We start from the raw sequence: 20,623 nt of genomic DNA on the forward strand, positions 1-20,623 counted from the left end.
CCAGGACCAGGACAACAGTGCTGTGGACAATCCTATGGCTTCAGTCTGAAAGGGATCCAATATTTACATTATTTGGGTGTAGCTGTTTAATCATCTTATCCTTATCTGTACCATAACCAATGTCACAGGTTCTTATCTTTTACTCCAAGTTCACACTACCTGCCTAATAAAGCTATCAAAATAGGAAATGAGATAGTATGGTACATTCTCAATGAATTTATGCTTATTCTTAATAACTTCTTTCTTTACTAACTCTCAAGTTGAAAGTTTAATGATCTTTGGAGACTTTCACTGGAGTCAGACCTCCAGCATTCTCGTCTACTTCTACCCTTTCCCTGCCACATCCACCTTTTCCTTTTCTAAAGAACCTGAGGCAACATTTATTTTTCAGCAGTGTGATACAGCAATATCATACAAAGATACTTTCAAACACAGAGCATGCAATTTATTTTTGATACCCTCTGAGCTGGGAAGCAGGGAGGGGGGTCTGTACAGTGAGAAAAGGAAATCTTGAGTTTATATTCAGCAGAACTCTGATAACTGAGGGCTTAGCATGAATATGCTGAGATGGGAGGTCAGAGACAGAGCATAGGCTTGGAAATAAAGTTGTAGATTGGTGGGGAAGGTGAGTGAAAAAAGTAATCGAGAGATGAGACAGAAGCAAGCGAGAATCCAGGAACTGAAATGGGGCAAAGAAGGAGTGGGAGGGGCTCGTGAGTGGGAGAGACAGATGAGTGAGGCTTGGGTGTAACCATGGTTGGCTTAGTACAGAAGGGTACTCTAATCACTGTATTCTTTTTATGTAAGTAGCTCAGGCTTTAAAGTAGCAAGTTCATGCCAGACATTTTGGGTTTAAATTCCATGAAGCTAATGTGATGTGCTTTTACTATATCCTTTCCTGTCTTGGGCTTCACCTCTCAAATATATTTTCCCTACCTTTTCAGTTCTAAGAGCATTCTCTATGGGGATGCTAGAAAGATAATAGGAATTGAGCACTTCTCACTAATTGTAAGTTAACAGTATACCATCTGCTCTAAGTAGTGGGTGTATTTTCTTTCCCTTTCTTAAAAACTTTTAATAGACCAAATACATTTTCTTTCTTCCTAATACTTTTTTTGGAATTCAGATAATTTGAGGCTTTGGTACTTCTGAAACATCCTTAATCCTTGATGCCACTGTTTTATGATCATCATTGGTAATGTGATCTTTATTTTCTCATACGACCATTCGTTATTGAATTGTCTAAATGCTTGACTCTTTTCTTACTCGTTGGGAAACTGAGTGATTATGTCATCAACTTTCTATTTGACAGCTTCTCATTCTTCTTGATCCATCCTCAAGTTAGAGTCACCGACTGTGGGATTGTTTTCTATTGTTTCGTCTGAACTATTGTTTCGTCTGAACTTCCTGAAATGGGATGTACTAAAGGTGGGGCATACATGTATGTCCAAGCTGAGTTCCTCTCTGTGGCCTAATGAACTCTAGGATGATATGGGATGGTTACTTTCCTTCAAGACTCTTTTAGCTGCCACTTTCCCCAAACGGATTTTTATAAGGAGCCAGAAATAAGCCAATGCAGCAAGACCCCTCATGGCTTCTCTCTCTTCTGTGGGATTAGATTTCCAACAAGGCAATTCAATAATTTTTCAGATGTTTTGCCTTTAGTGGAGTGGGATTTTCATCTGAAGTCTGCAAAGGCTTACATCGCTCCTCTATCTTGCCTGTCCATATTAACCATCTGGTTATGAGGTCTCTGATGTAGTCCCAGGATAACATTTCTGTTTTTCTTTCATTTCACTCTCCTGCAGCTGCTTCCTCCATGCCTCACTTTCAGGTTTGTGGATTTCAATGCATGTGTATATCTTTTTGACATACACTGCTCCTCCCCCAGCCCTTCAATTAGACCTATTTATTCCAAACACGATATACCTTTCCATAGTCATATTCCACTCAGGAAGCACATTGCAAAACATCCCCATAAGATGTAAGAGATGATATTTACCAAATAAGGTCCATTTCTTTTAAAGTTCAGTTCAATAATTTTCCACCGGCTATTTGTTGGTATAGAGACAACCGAGAAGGTTAATGTTACCCCATCCCATTTTTATGGTATCTTCCGACAATTGCTGGGATAGTCCTCCACTATTTCTCTTCCTGCGCCATCTCTTTTATGCTCTGTAGTATCTAATACAGTCTTACGGTTTTATCTGAGTACTTTTCTCCTTTCTCTCACAATTCAATTGAAATAATAAACCACTCGATCAGGCTGACTGGTCTCCTGCCAACACTGTCTTGCCAGTCTTATGAGATGCAGTCCATCTCTTACTAGAAGCAGCAGGAAGAAGAGATGAAAACATCGCTAGTGCCCCTAAACCATTCATTTTCCTACCCAGAAATTCAAAGATGTTAGAGATACATTCCTGGCTTCATAAGGAGAATGAGAATTCATTCTCATATATATCAACAGAAGTGGGAAGCATTCGGGGGACTTTATAAGTCTTGGCAGACTCTCAAATCTCTGTTATATGCTGCCTGGGAATAAAGCACGTTTCTCATTTAGCTGGGCCAAATGTGCACACTGTCGCTTCGGTTCTCGGTGAGGAGACAAAACTGTCTCCTATTCGGTTTCCTTTCTCTGGCACAAGTGAACCTGTGGAATGTGTCAGGAGCTTCTTCGGAAAGTCCTGGTTCACCTTTTAGAAGGAGACCTTTATACCTGCTGCAGGAGGCCAGCTCTTTTTCTTACTTTATCTCCGATTCTTCTTCTTCAATCTTCCAGCACTATTTCTGACTACCCTCTTCTTCAGAATCCTTTCATTTCTGTTTCTTTCATAAAATTGGCAGCTCTATAATGTGGTGATATATATGTATGTATATATGGTAAATGCTGTGTCATTATGAAATTGGAAGTCGAAATGTGGGGTTGCTAAAAAGGAAATCAACTGGATGCCAGGCAGGTCGACCTTAGGGCCTCAGACCACTCCCTGGTATAGGACTGAGAGCCTTTGAGGCTATTTTTAGCTTCTGAGGGGGGCAAGGAGAAGCTGGATAGCATGTTGCTAGCGAACACTTTGGGTTCTCAAGAACCCCGTAGTCACAGTGTAACACTGGGAATAACCAACCGATGCTCTAGTTGACATTGTCAGCAGCTTAATCAGTACATCCCTTTGCCCTTTAATATCATGCTAAGACTGATCAAGAAAACTGGATTATTTCACTCAGTATTGCCTCTCAGTTTGGTCCCTTCTATGAATTCCTACTGAAAAAAAGAATGGGTTTACCAGTCAGACCCTACTACCTGGTTGATTCAGGGATTGTGTATTGGATTTAAGGTCCCATGGCTGTATTTTATTCCCAACATGTATAGATACTATACTTTTCAAACACACTGATTTGCTTGAAATACCGCCTTCCTCCTTTTTTTTTTTTTCTTTTGTGAGAGACACAGAAGACAGTGTTTAAGGGCCAGGTTCTAGAGTCAGACTTCAGAATCACATCTTGGTTTTGATGTCTTCCTAGCTGTTTGACCTTGCGCAAGTTATTTAACCTGCTTATCAGTTACTTAATCAGTAAAATGGGAAAAACAGGGAACCTGATAGGGTTACTGTGAAAATTAAATGAGTCAATTCTCAAGCATGTAGAACCGTGCCTGAAACCTCATAAGTACTCAATAAATATTAGCTTTTATTATTAATTCTCTGCTTAATTAACACTAATTTATTAAACTCCATGTTAAATATCACCATCTCTGTGAAGCTTTCCACAATTACCCGAGGCAGAACTAATCCCTTTCACTCCTCTGTGTTCCCAGAGCATTTTGTACATATTTGATTGAACTGTAAATAATTTTTAACATGTGTCTTTTTCCCTTGCTAGCCTATGAGCTCCATAAGGATAGATGTCTTTCTTTTTAAAATTCATGTTGTATTCCTAGTTTCTAGCACAATTCCTGGATTGCAATGAGTGCATAGCAAATACATGTTAGTGCTACATCTCCACCGAGATTGGGGAAATTCCTGCGCCTTGGACCGTGCTTTTTACAGCTTTGGATATAAACTCGGCCCACAGCACACTGCTGGTCACATAGCAAATACTCAATAAATACTTACTGATGGACTGATATTGAAACCGCCTACCTCTGAGCCAACAGACCATTAAATCTTATCTGAGGCATTTGAAGGAAAAAAGAACAAAAGATGAGATCTATTGAGCATGGCTTGCTTAGAAATAATATTGTCACACTCATAACCAGGGAAGATGGGGTAGATTAGAAACTTGAATGCCTGACTGAAAAACTTGTTCAGACAAGAGGGGCTTAGTTAACTTTGTGGGGCACTGGGGCTCTTTCTGTAGCAGATGGGGAATAATATACTATGCTAGCTGAGAGGATAAACAAAGCAGTGTCATGGAGTTTAAACTATTGAACAGAGGAATCTATAAAGAGGCCAGCAGACAGGAGGGAAGAAACAAGCTAAAATAAACAGATGGGTGGACAGAGAAAACATTAAGCATGATAACAGATAGCCCAGTCCCTCCAGGAAAAAGGGAAGAAGGAAAAAATGGTATGTCAAGAACAGAAGAAGCACCTTAGGGAAAATGTAAGAGCAATGAAAACAACAGAGGGAAGTATACAGCGTGCCTGGGTATGTGTGGTAGTATAAAACAATAAAAACACAAGAAGCAATGTCTGATTCACATTCACAGAGATGGCTCTTAAAGGGAACGTGGCTGTTAATTTCAATGAGGACTGAATAAGCACACAGCTACACCATCCAGATGGGGTCTGAAATAATGGGCAAAGGGGTGGGGGACTCATAAGAAAATAACAATAACCATGGCCCCTTACATTTGAATAGAACTATGCTTTGTACAATACTTTCACACACATCATTTCATTTGAAACAAGGGAGTTGAGGCCTTCTGACACTATCTCGTATTTGTTCTCCCTCCTGCCAATCTCTCGCCTGAGTTGTTACAATGGCCTTCTAACCAGTCTCCCTGCTTCTGCCCTTGCCCGTCTAGGATCTTGTATCAACATCACAGCTAAAAGGATCCTTTGAAAAATTACGTCAGATCATGTCTTTCTTCCTTTTAAAAAGCCTCCATGGTTTCCTGCCAAAGACTTTCCTATTTTAGGGTCTTTGCACTTTCTGTTCCTTCCGAATGGGATGTACTCCCCAAAGATATCTATCCATGTCGTCGTTCATCCTTTCACTCTTTAAAGTGTTTACTCAAATGCCATTTAATCAGGCAGGCCTCTCCCGACCAACCTCTCCAGCAATTCCTATTCTCTTAATCCTGATATATTTTCTTCACAGCACTGTGACCATCTGACACAGCACGCATTCACTTGTTTGTCTGTTTCTCCTTAGTAAAATGTAAGAGCCATGAGAGCTGGGCTATTGTTTTGTTCACTACTGAATTTCTAGTGATTGCATCAGTGCCAGTACATGGTGGCATTAATGATGTATGTTAATAATTGTTGGATGAAGGACAGAATGGATGTATGGGTGAATATATAATTTTTGCAAACCAGAGGTTGGAATCTCAGTGATTATGTGTGAAAGATAAAATGAAACAATACAAAGTCCTGTTGCCAAGATGAGCAGTGCTTTCAGACCTGTGGACACTTCCACATTCTTAAGACTTCATCTTTGGTTCCCACGCCTCCATACCATCATTAGCTTCTGGTTATTTTCCCGTTTCTTTTCTGCTCAGTTGTTCTCTTCTGCTTCCCCAGAGCTTACTTCTCTCTCATAGGGTATTAGGTTTAGTAATATTTACAAAAATATATGTGAAGTTTCTATCTTGGTATAGCACACAGTAGGTAGTCAATATGTCAGTTCTTTTTCCTTTGTATCTTCCAGCACAGGTCCCTAATTTGCTTGAATTCATTACTTTCAATATGCTCAAATCTAAGTTTTCATCCCACATCAAAAAAGCCCATTAAATCTAAAACACTAAGAATAAATCTCTGATTCATTATCTTTTCTTTATCTCAGTGACTGGGACCATAAAAAACCCTAATCATCTTGGTCCACTTATTCTTAACTCCTTACTAGCCCTTATCCTTTAATATATGAGAAGCACTAAGTTTTTTTAAGTTTAAAAAAAATGTTTATTCATTTATTTTTGAGAGAGGTGGGGAGGGGCAGAGAGAGAGGGAGAGAGCACCCCAAGCTCCATGCTGTCAGTGCAGAGCCTGATGTAGGGCTCGATCTCACAAACCCTGAAATTATGACCTGAGCTGTAATTAAGATTTGGACAATTAACTACTGAGCCACCTAGGCACCCCAAGTCACTATGTTTTAAAAGGAGAATTAACATGACTTCATCATTTTTGTCTCTTCCTCTGTTTCTATAACCATGGCCATTCACCAAATTCAGGACCACATTATGGATCTCCTGAAATATCCTTTTCCCTTTACCCTTCTAATCCATACCCAGCTTATAGGGGTCCTTAACTGCCAGTTCCTCAGAGAGACTTCCTCTGCTCCTTCAGTATAAATAAGGTCTTCCTATGAAAAAGACTCCATACATTCTGTATTTTTTTCTACAGTTTGTATCACAAATATGATTTTATATTATTAGTGGGATTCTTTGCTTACTATCTGTTTGTATGCTTCATGAGGACAGAGGCTGGGTCTGCTTTATGTATGGTACTATGGGTGCCCAATTCTTAGCATGTTGCTTGTCTCATGGTAGGTGTGCAATAAAGATTTCCTGGAAAATATATGGGCTTCTTCTAAACTTCCAACTTGACTGGCCTCAGAGCCTTATGTATTCTTACTTTCATTCTTGAGTTAATTTTATTGAACAAAATGGGAATGGAGAGTCACCTTAATCTATTATCTCCTTCAACCTGTCCATTCCTAACATAATAACTAATAGTAGGTAATACTTATTTAGGATATATTTGATGCAGGCTAAAAGCAATTCACACATTACCTAATTTATAGCCCCACGAAACACACTCTTATTTTCTCTTGTCTCACAGATTAGCTAACTGAGGCAAATTCATGCAGCTATGAAATGGTAGTGCCACAATTTGAACCCAGGCAGTGTGACAGAATAGTTCCATGCTTGGAAATTCAGAAAACTCTTCTTCCATAAATGTACTCTATTAAAATCTTATGAACTTTGCTATGTATTTCAATGAAAGAGAATAGGTTAAGACTTGACATGGTCACTTTAAACATGGCTATAGGGGTGCCTGGGTGGCTCAGTCAGTTGAACATCTGACTTCCGCTCAGGTCATGATCTCGCGGTCTGTGAATTCGAGCCCTGCGTCTGGCTCTGTGCTGACAGCTCAGAGCCTGGAGCCTGCTTCAGATTCTGTGTCTCTCTTTCTTTCTGCCCCATCCCCGCTCATGCTCTGTCTCTCTCTGTCAAAAATAAATAAATATTAAAAAAAATTAAAAAAACATGGCTACGTACTAAAATAATACTGGTAAGCCTAAATTCAGTATCATTAAATGCACATAGCATGTAGTAGGCAGAAAATCATGACATGTCCTTTCTCTAATGCAAGATAACTTAATGTATCGTCTGAACTCCATCCCCAACCTTCTTGCCAAAGATCTAGCTTCCATAACCCCACCCTTTCTGGTAGCCTTAGCTGTTCTCTCATAGCATATAAACTCATGCAAGCCTCGATTATCCTAACATATAAACAAACCAACCTTTCCCTTTACCCTATTTTCCCTTCTTATCACTTTTCTTCTGATCTTTCTCAAGTTCAGAAGAGTATTCCATACACCTTGTTCGTACTTTCTCAACCTTTCTTAATTCCTCCATTTACCACCTCCTGGGCTCTACTTTTCAACACTCCACTGAAGCTGCTCAGGCCAAGACAAGCTAAAATATGAAGGGTGTGAAGATTATGCTAAGTTTATCTTAAGGTGTGGGAATCTTAAGTAAGGAGTAAAAAAAAAAAAATCAGATTTGCATTTTTAAAAGAATACTCCGTAATAGCTGGGGGTGTATTAGGTAAGAATGACAAAAGAAGGTGGGAGACCAGTTAGTAAAATATTTCAAAATTCCAGTGAAGAATGTATAAGAACGGTATTATGGTGTCTTCAGTAGGAAATAACAGAAAAGGAGGGAGACATGAGAGATTAAAATGATCGACATTGATAAGTGTCCCATGATCCCATTCACTAATGCGATGATTAATAGGATAGAACCTAGGCTGATTTTTACAAAAGTTGAGTGGCTCTCAATGCTGTTCATTGAGACATAGGACTCAGGAAGAAGAGCAGTTTGGAAGGAATGATAATCAGTTTAGTTTTAAGTGTGATGGCCCCTGTGCTCCTTGTGTAGACTGTCTAGGTGGAGGTATCCAGAGACAGTGGGCAGCACAAGTCTGAGGCATAGAAAAGAGAATGCGATGGAGAATAGTTGAGTCAATATATAGGAAAAGTCTAAATTGACGATAAAGGGAGATGGTACAGAAATTAGGAAACAGAGAGATAGACATCATTATCGGCAAATTTTGAGGTAGGAAACTTGAATGTAAAGCAATTTATGATACATTTTGTCACTGAGTCATAATTTGGGAGATGTAAGGGCCACTTAAAAAAATGTTTTACCTTTATTTATTCTTGAGAGAGAGACAGAGTGTGAGCAGGGGAGGAGCAGAGAGAGAGGGAGACACAGAATCCGAAGCAGGCTCCAGGCTCTGAGCTGTCAGCACAGAGCCCAATGCGGGGCTTGAACCCACAAACCGTGAGATCATGACCTGAGCTGAAGTCAGATGCTCAACCGACTGAGCCACCCATGTGCCCCTGTAAGGAGCCACTTTAAAATGCAGATATTGAGATCATGGCTTAAAAATGCGGATATTGAGATCATGGGATGATTGTCTATTTGGGAAAAAAAATAAAGTTTTAACAATAGTTGATAATTTAAGGCAACAAAAATTTTAATTATTCAAATGCAAATATTAAATTTATAAAAGAACTAGATGGGGTGAGTATTTATGATCTTATGGTACGAAAAGCTAAACCAGTGAAGCAAACTGTAAAAGACTCTTAACGATAGAGAACAGAGGGTTGATGGAGGGAGGTGGGTGGGGGATGGATTAAATGGGTGATGGATATTAAGGAGGGCACTTGTGATGAGCACTGGGTATTATACATAAGTGATGAATAACTAAGTTCTACACCTTAAATGAATAAAAACTTGAAAAGAAAAAAGGGAAAAAAGCTACACTGAGCAAATAAAGAGAAAAATCACAAAATAAGCTTTTGCCAGATATAATTTCATAAAGTTAAAGCTGCTGTATGTATATATAAAAACACTATAATACAAATTAGGAGACAAATGGCAATATATAAAAAGTTTATAAAAAATCTGTAAGACAAAGATAATTACTCTGGCAGAAAATTGGTCAAAAATGAGTAGTAAGTTCACAAAAGAAGACATGGCCCAAAAATATATAAAAACATGCTGATCTCACTACTACTTAGACATTCAAAATTAAAGAAAAAATGAAGCACTTTTTTGACTATTATGTTGGCTAAAATTAAAAATAAATTCATTGTTGATGGGTGTCTAAAAAATGAGCCCTCTTATATTTTTTGGTGGAATGTAAATTTGCACACTCTTCCCAGAGAGCAAGTTGGCAATATGTATCAAAGGCCCTAAAATTTCACCTGTAATTTCTCTGGAGAAAACAATAAGACATCTACACAAAGATTTTTATACAATGATAATTATAATAGCATTATTTCTATGAAATTCTGGAAACAACCTAAAGGTTCAGCAATAGGTTACTTTTTTTTCTCTAGTTTTTATTTAAATTTAACATTAACAGTGTAAAATTAACAGTGCAATATTAGTTTCAGGTGTAAATTTTAGTGATTAAACACTTCCATACACCACCAGGTACTCATCAAAACAAGTGCTGTCCTTACTCCCCATCACCTATTTCACCCATCCCCCTTGCCCGGCTCCCCTCTGGTAACCATCAGTTTGTTCTCTATAGTTAAAAGTCTGTTTCTTGGTTTGCCTCTCTTTTTTCCCTCCTATGATCATTTGTTTTGTTTCTTAAATTCCACATATGAGTGAAATTATATGGTATTTGTCTTTTTCTGACTGCCTTATTTCAATTAGTAGGATACTCTCTAGCTCCATCCACGTTGTTGCAAATGTCAAGACTTCATTCTTTTTTATGTGTGCATGTATGTGTATGTGTATGTGTTTACACACACACACACACACACACACACACACACACACACACACGGTAAATACCTAGTAGCATAATTGCTGGATTATAGGGTAGTTCTATTTTTAACTTTTGGAGGAACCCCTATACTGTTTTCCTGAGTGGCTGCACCAGTTTGTATTTCCACCAACAGTGTAAGCAGGTCCCCCTTTCTCTACATCCTTGCCAACACCTGTTGTTTCCTGTGTTGTTAATTTTAGCCATTCTGACTGGTGTGAAGTGATACTTCATTGTAGTTTTGACTTGTATTTCCTGGATGATGAGTGATGTTGAGCATATTTTCATGTGTCTTTTGGCCATCTTTAGGTCTTCTATGGAAAAATGTCTATTCATGTCTTCTGCCCCTTTTTTAACTGGGTTATTCGTTTTTTGGGTGTTGTGTTTGGTAAGTTCTTTATAGATTTTGGATACTAACTCTTTATCAGATATGTCATTTCCAAATATCTTCTCCCATTCCAGAGGTTGCCTTTTAGTTTTGTTAATGGTTTCCTTTTCTGTGTAGAAGCTTTATATATCGAAGATGTCCCAATAGTTTGTTTTTGCTTTTGTTTCCCTTGCCTACGGAAACGTATCTAGTAAGAAGCTGCTATGGCCCATGTCAAAGAAGTTACTGCCTATGTTCTCTTCCAGGATTTTGATGGTTTCACATTTAGGTCTCTAATTCATTTTGAATTTATGTTTTTGGGTATGGTGAAAGAAAGTGTTCAGTTTCATTCTTTTGCACATTGCTGTTCAGTTTTCCCCACACCAATTGTTGAAGAGACTGTCTCTTTTTCCATTGGATATTCTTTCCTGCTGTGTAAAATATTAATTGACCATATAGTTGTAGGTCCACTTCTGGGTTTCCTATTCTGTTTTATTGTTCTATGTGTCTGTCTTTGTGCCAGCACCATACTGTCTTGATAACTACAGCTTTGTAATATAGCTTGAAGTCTGGAATCATGATGCCTCCAGCTTTGCTTTTCTTTTTCAAGATTGCTTTGGCTATTTGGGGTCTTCTGTGATTCCGTACAAATTAGGATTGTTTGCTCTAGCTCTGAGAAAAATTCTGGTGGTATTTTGATAGGGATTACATTAAATGTGTAGATTGCTTTGGGTAATACAGACATTTTAATAATACTTGTTCTTTCAATCCATGACCATGGAATGTTTTTCCATTTCTTTGTGTCATCTCAATTTCTTTCATCGGTGTTTTAGAGTTTTCATAGTAAAGATCTTTCACCTCTTTGGTTAGGTTTATTCTTAGGGATCTATAGTTTTTGGTGCAATTGCAAATGGGATTTATTCCTTGATTTCTCTTTCTGCTGCTTCATTATTGGTGTATAGAATTGCAACAGATTTCTGTACACTGATTTAATATCCTGTGACTTTACTGAATTTGTGTATCAGTTCTTGTAATTTTTTGTGGACTCTTTTGGGTTTTCTATATAGAGTATCATGTCATCTGCAAATAGTGAAGGTTTGACTTCTTCCTTGATGATTTGGATGGCTTTTATGTCTTTTTGTTGTCTGATTGCTGAGGTGAGGACTTCTGGTACTCTGTTAAATAACAGTGGTGGGAGTGAACATCCCTGTCTTGTTCCTGACCATAGAGGAAAAGCTCTCAGTTTTTCCCCAATGAGGATATTAGCTGTGGGTTTCTCATATATGCCCTTTATTATGTTGAGATATTTTCACTTTAACCCTACTATGTTGAGGGTTTTTATCATGAATGTTTTACTTTGTCAAATGCTTTTTGAATCTATTGAAAGAATCATATGGCTCCTATCCTTTATTAATGTGGTATATCACGTTGATTCATTTGTGAATATTGGACCAGCCTTGCAGCCTAGGAATAAATCCCACTTGATCATGGTAAATGATTCTTTTAATGTACTGTTGGATTCAATTTGCTAGTATTTTATTGAGAATATTTGCATCCATGTTCATAAGGGATATTGGCCTATAGTTCTTTTTTTTTAGTGGAGTCTTTATCTGGTTTTCATGAGGGTGATGCTGGCCTCATAGAATGAATTTGCAAGCTTTCCTTCCATTTCTATTTTTTGGAGTAGTTTGAGAAGAATAGGTATTAACTACTCTTTAACTCACCTGTGAAGCCATCTGGACCTAGACTTTTGTTTGTTGGGAGATATTTGGTTACTGATTCAATTTCTTTGGTTATTGATGTATTCAAGTTTTCTATTTATTCATATTTCAGTTTTGGTAGTTTTTATGATTTTAGAAATGTATCCATTTCTTCCAGGCTATCCAATTTGTTGGCATAGTTTTTCATAATATTCTGTTATAAGTGTTTGTATTTCTGGGGTATTGTTTGTTATCTCTCCTCTCTCATTTGTGATTTTATTTATTTTGGTCCTTTCTCTTTTCTTTTTGATAAGCCTGGCTTAGGCGGTTTATCACTTTCAAAGAACCAGCTCCTGGTTTCATTGATATGTTCTATTGTTTTTTTTACTTTCTGTATAATTTATTTGTTCTAATAGTTATTATTTCTCTCCTTGTCATGGATTTAAGCTTCATTTGTTGTTCTATTTCTACCTCTTTTAGGTGTAAGGTTAGGTTGTTTATTTGAGATTTTTCTTGCCTCTTGATGCATTGCTTGAATATTGCTATATACTTACTTCCCTCTTAGGACCACTTTTGCTGCATCCCATTGGTTTTGGATTATCATGTTTTCATTTTTATTTGTTTCCATGTATTTTTTAATTTCTTCTTTGATTTCCTGGTTGACCCATTCATTGTTTACTAGGATGTCATTTAACCTCTGTGTATTTGAAGGCTTTCCAATTTTTTTCTTGTGGTTTTTTAATAGTGTTGTGCTCAGAAAATATGTATGGTATGATTTCAATCTTTTTGTACTTGTTGAGGTCTGATTTGTGACCTAGTACGTGATATATTCTGGAGAATGTCCCATGTACACTTGAAAAGAATGTGCATTCTGCTGCTTTAGGAGGAAATGTTCTGAATATAGCTGTTTGGTCCATCTGGTCCAGTGTGTCATTCAAAGCCATGGTTTCCTTGTTGATTTTCTGCTTAGATGATATGTTCATTGATGTTACTTAGGTGTTAAAATCCTCTACTATTATTGTATTATTATCAATGAGTTCCTTTATATTTGCTATTAATTGGTTTATATATTTGGGTACTCCTAAGTTGGGAGCACAAATATTTACAATTGTTAGATTTTCTTGTTGGGTAGTTCCCTTCTTCATCTGTTGTTACAATCATTGGTTTAAAATCTAGTTTGTCTGAAAGAAGTATTATGACTCTGACTTTCTTTTGACATCCATTTGCAAGATAAATGTTTCTCCATCCCCTCGCTTTCAATCTGCTGGTGTCTTTAGGTGTAAAATGAGTCTCTGAAGGCAGCAGACACCCTATCTATTCTGACACCCTATGTCTTTTGATTGGAGTGTTTAGTCCATTAGTACATTCAGAGTGATTAGTGATAGATATGTATTAAGTGCCATTTTATTACCTGTTTTTGTCATTGTTTCTGGAGACTTCTTCTGCTCCTTTCTTGTCTTTGCACTTTTGGTTTCTCCTTTGCACTCAAAGAGTCCCCTTTAATATTTCTTGCAGGGCTGGTTTAGTGGTCACAAGCTCCTTTAGTTTTTGTTTGTCAGGGAAACTCTCTCTCCTATTCTGAATGATAACCTTACTAGATAGAGTATTCTTGGCTGCAGATTTGTCTCATTCAACATGTTGAATATATCATGCAACTCCCTTCTGGCCTGCCAAGTTTCTGTGGAGAGATCTGCTTTTAACCTTATTTGCCTTCCCTTGTAAGTTAGGGACTTCTTTTGTCTTCCTTCCTCAGGATTCTTTGTTTATTGCTATATTTTGCAAATTTAATTACAATATGTCTTGGTGTTTCCTGCTTTTGTTGCTTTTGATGATAGTTCTCTGTGCCTCTTGGATCTGGAAGTCTGTTTCCTTCGTCAGGTTAGGGAAGTCTGCAGCTATTATTTCCTCAAATACATTTTCTGCCCCCTCTTCTCTCTCTTCTTCTGGGACTCCTATGACATGAATGTTACTATGTTTCATGCAGTCATTGAGTTCCCCATATCTGGTCTTGTGTTCCATAGTTCTTCTTTCTCTCTTTTGTTCAGCTTCGTTATATTTCATTATTTTATCTCCCATATCACTTATTTGTTCCTCTGCTTCTTCTATTCTTGTGTTCATTGCACTGAGTCTATTTTGAATCTCAGTTATTGCATTTTTCATTTCTAACTGTTTTTTAACTCTTTTATCTGTGTGGTAAGGGCCTTCCTGATGTCTTCTTCTATTCTTTGCTCAAGCCCAGTGAGTATCCTTATGATTGTTTCTTTAAATTCTCCATCAGGCATATATATCTATTTTGATTAGATCCCTTGCCATGACCTTTTCTTGTTCTTTCTTTTGGGATGAGTTCCTCCACCTTGGCATTTTGTCTAAGTCTCTGCCTTCTTCTCTGTGTTAGAAAAGCCTGCTATGTTTCCTGCTTCTGAGAGTAATGGCTTTATGAAGAAGAGGTCATGAAGTGTCCAGGGCCTGGCGCTTCAACAAGTGTCTCGTGTGTGCTCTGTTGTTGTGTTTTGGCTGTTCTATCCTTCAGATCAGTCATCTGCCAAGGTTCTCCTTGCCTGAAGTGGGCAGTGTTTGGTTCTTGACCAGAGTGTGGTGTGTTTTAACTGGGTACATTCTGGTCTGCTCGTTAAATGAAACCTGATACTACTTCCACTAGAATTGAAACTCTGCAGAACTCTTTGGTTGGGAGACATGGTGTGGCCAGGGGTTTCTGCTGGGCCCACCGCACTGGGACTAAGATGAACTTGACCAAGAAGGGTGGTACTTGCAGAGCACGGGGGAGTAGGACCTGATGTAAGCAATTTAGGCAGCCAATGTTGGCACTGTGCTGTGTACTGCAGGTGGTTCTGTGTTTATACTGAGGGGCAGGGGAGGGAAATGGCACCAGCCAGCTCCTTTGTCCCCAGAGAGGAGTCTCCATGCTTGCTGCTCTCAGGGAAGTACTCTGAGAGGAGCAAGTAATCTCCCCCTCTGTGTGTCCCAGGTGTTTTTCAGATCTGTTTCCATGATGTCTGCTTCCAGGTTGTTAACCTGCCTTCTCTCCAGGAGCAGCATGGTGCCCTCTAGGCTCTAACAGGTTACTTCCAAAAAATTAACAGTAAATTTATATTATAAAATATTATTGGGGCGCCTGGGTGGCTCAGTCAGTTAAGCGTCCGACTTCAGCTCAGGTCATGATCTTGCAGTTCGTGTGTTCAAGCCCCGCGTCGGGCTCTGTGTTGATAGCTCGGAGCCTGGGGCCTGCTTCAGATTCTGTGTCTCCCTCTCTCTCTGCCCCCACCCCCCACTCATGCTCTGTCTCTCTCTGTCTCTCAATAATAAATAAATGTTAAAAAAATTGTAAAATATTAAAACATTATTTTGATATAAAAGTGCTATATAAATTATTGTGAAGTTTTTATGTAAAATATAAGAACATTCCATGTTTATTTTAATATATTATATTTAGATATAAGAAGGACTAGAATTTTATAAATCTAAATTTTAATAATGATTAAGTAGGCTTGGGGGCAATTTTTATATTCATCTTTGTGATGTAACATTAGAAAAAACTAAACAAATGAAACTACAGAGTGTTGGGGAGGGGAATTTAACTTCTTTGCCCAGTAGTCTCATTTTATAGGTCTCCTATTTCATATTTTCCCTCACTCAAGTGATTAGTAATACAACTATGACAAAATGCATGTGCTTAAAATTCCTTTACTAAATGTTCTCATTATTCCATGTTGATGTTCATCTTTCATGATCTAAATCTAGGAATATTCCATACATTTTCTAGAATGGATCCAAACTTTTATAGTTCCTATTATAAGTCAATCTTTTGAATATCCTAACCCAGCTATTCTCAGTTTCATTTCCATCACCCATTCTACCAATAATTACTATGTGACTTGGCAAAATTATTTAATTTTTCATTATTCCTCAATTTTATTATCTGTAAAATGAATATAGAGATAGTATCTATCCCAGGTATTGTGAAGATTAAATGAGATAAAACATGTATAGCATTTGGAACATTATAGGCACATTAGAGCTACTCGTTGCCACATGCTTCCATGGATGCTTCCAGGAGATAAACTTTCTCTCCTACATTAGTAAACCATACTAGAATATTGGAGGATGAATGATATAACTAAAAATACAGTCATACATTCACATACACACACAATATCATGACTCTAGAAGTCAGGAGTCATCTGAAACTGGGGATCTCTCTGGGGACAGGAACAGATCTCTGTATCTTCCTTCTTCCTGTAAAACATATGCTCCCACTACAGTATAGGAAGCCTTATAGAAAACAAGATAAAGTGAGAAGTCATTATTTTAACAAATGTAATTCCTCACTTTCCAAAAAGATAGTTGCTTTTATAACTAGTGAAAATGCTATCCTCAACAAAACAAACAAAAAAGACCAACCCACAATTATCAGCTACCATTGTGGTTTTTGAAAAAATGTTTATTCATTAATTCTGAGAGAGAGAGAGAGAGAGAGAGAGAGAGAGAGCAGGGGAGGGGCAGAGAGAGAGGTAGAGAGAATCCCAAGTAGGCTCCATAATGAGCTTGGAGCCCAACGCGGGCTCTATGTCACAACTGTGAGATCATGACTTGAGCCAACATCATGAGTTGGCCACTTAACCGACTGAACCACTCAGGCACTCCACCATTATGTTACTTGAAAGGTCACACCATCTTCCTAGAAATGACAACAGGTAGAATGGGTATGATACCCTGAGGAGAAGCCAAGGTAGTGGAAAATCCATTGGACATTGGGAAAATCTACCATGGCAGTCCTTTATTACACGAGCGCTATTATGGTCTTAGATGCTGGGAAGATGGTATCTACCATGTCTTAAAGCTTATGCAATGAACACCAGGGATACTTTAATTTGGATAACCTAAAATAAATAAACTTAGGAGAGGAATATAAACCTGTACTGTTTTTAATAATACTCCTTATTCCTCCTGGATACTAAAAAAATATTTACTTACTTTCCTGACTTCCCATTTCTTTGGTTTATTTAATTCTGCTGAGTTTGATATTTTATTTGGATTAGTGATTGATCAGCTTGAATTCAACTATAATAAGTTTTTTTCTTTGTTCTGTTTTTGTCTTGCTTCTAGGTTATCACTATATTCCCTGAAGGAATAGAAGGCTAGAAAAGGTCAAAATGTTTTCATAATCACCTTGCACTTCTTTTCTCTCAAATATAAATAATATATTTCTTTTGATTTTTTATACATAAGGAAGAGATGATTTCTTACATTTAATTCAAATTAATTTAGAAGAGAGACAGAAGTGGGACAATTCTCACTTAACCCCAAATCATATAATAATCATAGCCAAACACAGGGAGGGGGAAGCTTCTGAAGAGCTGAAGGATCTGGTCTTCTCTCTATCATCAGTGTCTAGTTCATTCTTTTAGTAGCACACAAATAATGCAAAGGAAACAGCTTAAGGAGTATATGGGGATATTCTGCTGTTAAATGTCCCAAGCATTCACTTTATTTGGAATTATGGTATTGAAGTGCTGGTAGAATTTGTGTTCGTGTACTTCTGTATTTCCTTTCAGAACTTTGAATCACCTAAATTTTGTAAGAGCGAGTGTAAACCCCTCTGTGTTTGACATAGGACATATTTCTCTCTCTCTCTCTCTCTCTTTCTGAGGTAGAGGGAATTTTTAAGTGTTCCAATTCCCAGCTGACAACTAAAGATGAATTTCTGGGAGGTTCCCCTGAGAGGTCCTGAGAAAAAGCTTTCCAGCTGATGCCTCAAACAGAAAATGGAAATGTAGGAGTATATTGTCATTAAATATGGAAGAAAAGTTTCAGTAACTGAAGCCACATTCAGTGATGGTGATTTCAGAGGGAATGTGGTCCTGTAATTCCTATAACACTCCCTTTTCTTTCATTAAGACAATTTCATCTTGGGCAAAGTGGGCAGGAAGGAAGTAAGTGTGGTATGACAGGGCAATCTCTGTAGTGATGGACATCTTGTATCTGAACCGTGGTGGTTGAAAGAGGAATCTACACGTGTGGTGGAATTACACAGAAGTAAACACACTGATGCACACATACAGACATGCACACACAAATAAGGAATTTAAAAAATCTGAATAAGATCAGTAGATTTTATCTGTGTCATTATCCTGGTTGTGATACCCACAACATGTTACCATTGGGGAAACTGAGTAAAGGTTAAACAAGACCCTTCTGTATTATTTCTTATGACGATAGTATGTGAATCTGCCTCTCTCTCAAAATAAGAAGTTCAAAGCTACATTTTGTTCTTTCTGTCTAATCTTCTTCTCTGCTATGAATTCCTTGTGCTGCTCAAGATAAGGTCCAAAACTTGGGCAGTTTCTAAAAGGAAAACATACAAATACACCCACAATTCTACTTTAATGATAATTCTTGCTGTTAGTCAGAAACTAATCTCTTGAGACCCCATTTGTACAGGCTTTCCAGAGATTGAACTAGACAAAATTTGTCCAAATTGATATTACATTGCATATTAATCATTCAGTTGTATTGTATGGCTAACATATCTCTTGGATTTAATTGTAGATGAAGATAATTTTATTTTATTTTATTTTATTTTATTTTATTTTATTTTATTTTATTTTTTAACGTTTATTTATTTTTGAGACAGAGAGAGACAGAGCATGAACGGGGGAGGGTCAGAGAGAGAGGGAGACACAGAATCTGAAACAGGCTCCAGGCTCTGAGCGGTCAGCACAGAGCCTGACGCGGGGCTCGAACTCATGGACTGTGAGATCGTGACCTGAGCCGAAGTCGGCCACTTAACCAACTGAGCCACCCAGGCGCCCCAGATGAAGATAATTTTAAAATGACTATAAGAAGACAAAGAATTCACCTTAATATTTCCTGGCCTATTTAATACATATAGAAATATCCACGAAACACGTATGTTATGACAGTACTCTAAAAAGTATAAAATGTACAAACAAAAGAGGCTCTCCTATCACCATAGGTAGATTTTTGAAAACTTTCAGTGTATTTTTAAAAAAATAAGTGAAACATTTAAACAGCAAATAAACACCTGAGCTGTATTGTATATTTAATTAGTATATATGTAGCTTAATTTTTACCTTGATGGTAGGAATAGGCTTTCGGGGGATAAAAGGCTTTCTCTCAAGTGGCGGAAAAGCTGCATTTTGTTCTTTCTGTCTAATCTTGTTCTCTGCTATGATTTCCTTGCGCCGCTCAAGATAAGGTCCAAAACTTGGCAGTTTCTAAAAGGAATACATACAAATAAGAAAGCATATTAGCTCATGGAAGAGCAAAATATGAGGATATTAACATATAAATATTATCAACAAACAAATATGTGTTTGGAGATTGTTTCTTATATACTGTAACAAGGTCTTCATTTATTCAAGAATCACTAGTCTAGGTTTCAGATTCCATTAATTATTAAAAAGAACTCAAGAGCAGAACACCTCTACTAAGTATATATGTATTAAATATACAAATGTTAATTAAAATACATTGCTAAATGGAATAAAGTTCACAATGGTAAGCCAAATTCATTCACTTTAAACAATAGCTATTAGTTAGACCATTTGTTTGGTTCATATAGACAGAAGGTAAAACCTATTGATGCTTTTTTCCTCTTCATCAGGTTTTTAGCACAATATAGACACAGCCATAGTCCCTGACAAATGCTTTTGTCAATAGCAAAGGTACTTTGCCGAAGTTCTAATCTGTATCTCTATTTTATTGTGTTCAAATTCTTACTACATTCTCTTTAAAGGCTGTAACTAATGTTGATTGCAATTTACTGGAATAGCTGAAAAACAAAATGGTAAAAGTATTGATTTCTCCGTACAGAAAATAAATTTTATTTTGCATGAAGAGGGCAAAAATAGAAATGAAAAGCAGAGGAAATATCATAGTGCTTAAACAAACTCCATCAGTATTCAAAATCACATCATGGAGCTTTAAAATCTCAAGGTTATTCAACTGTACTTTACCAAGTTCATTTAGAAAGATACCTGGGTGTCATGAAAGAATGCTAAGTGGTTTCAAGTTAACACGAATATGCCCTCATACTATTCATTATCCCACAATTATTTCCTCTCCACTTTTGTCCTTCTCCTCTTCTAGAACCTTTGATCTTCACTTTTACTGACACATAATGCTGGTGATAGACACCACTGAATCCCAAATGTTCCGTGTCTGCCTCTAACCTGGAATTGCTAGGTCTCTTTTCTAAGACTGTAAAAACACCCTTTCTCCTCTCTCTCTCTCTCTCTCTCTCTCTCTCTCTCTCTCTCTTACAAAATAAAGCCCATTTATCTAGCT

General features: G+C 37.5%; 1 protein-coding gene across 2 annotated transcripts in view; it reads right to left on the minus strand.

Moving 5' to 3' along the window:
• DPYD (dihydropyrimidine dehydrogenase) overlaps nucleotides 1–20,623 on the minus strand; it is an 878,551-nt gene that overhangs the window by 9,383 nt on the left and 848,545 nt on the right. For both annotated transcript variants that reach the window (XM_086717643.1, XM_025935274.2), the window contains one exon: nucleotides 19,408–19,551. In XM_086717643.1, the coding sequence (XP_086573769.1) occupies nucleotides 19,408–19,551 (144 nt within the window). The remainder of the gene's footprint in view (nucleotides 1–19,407; nucleotides 19,552–20,623) is intronic.

This window comes from Puma concolor, chromosome C1, assembly GCF_028749965.1.
Source record: "Puma concolor isolate L17-30 chromosome C1, mPumCon1.1.hap2, whole genome shotgun sequence".
Lineage (NCBI taxonomy): Eukaryota > Metazoa > Chordata > Mammalia > Carnivora > Felidae > Puma > Puma concolor.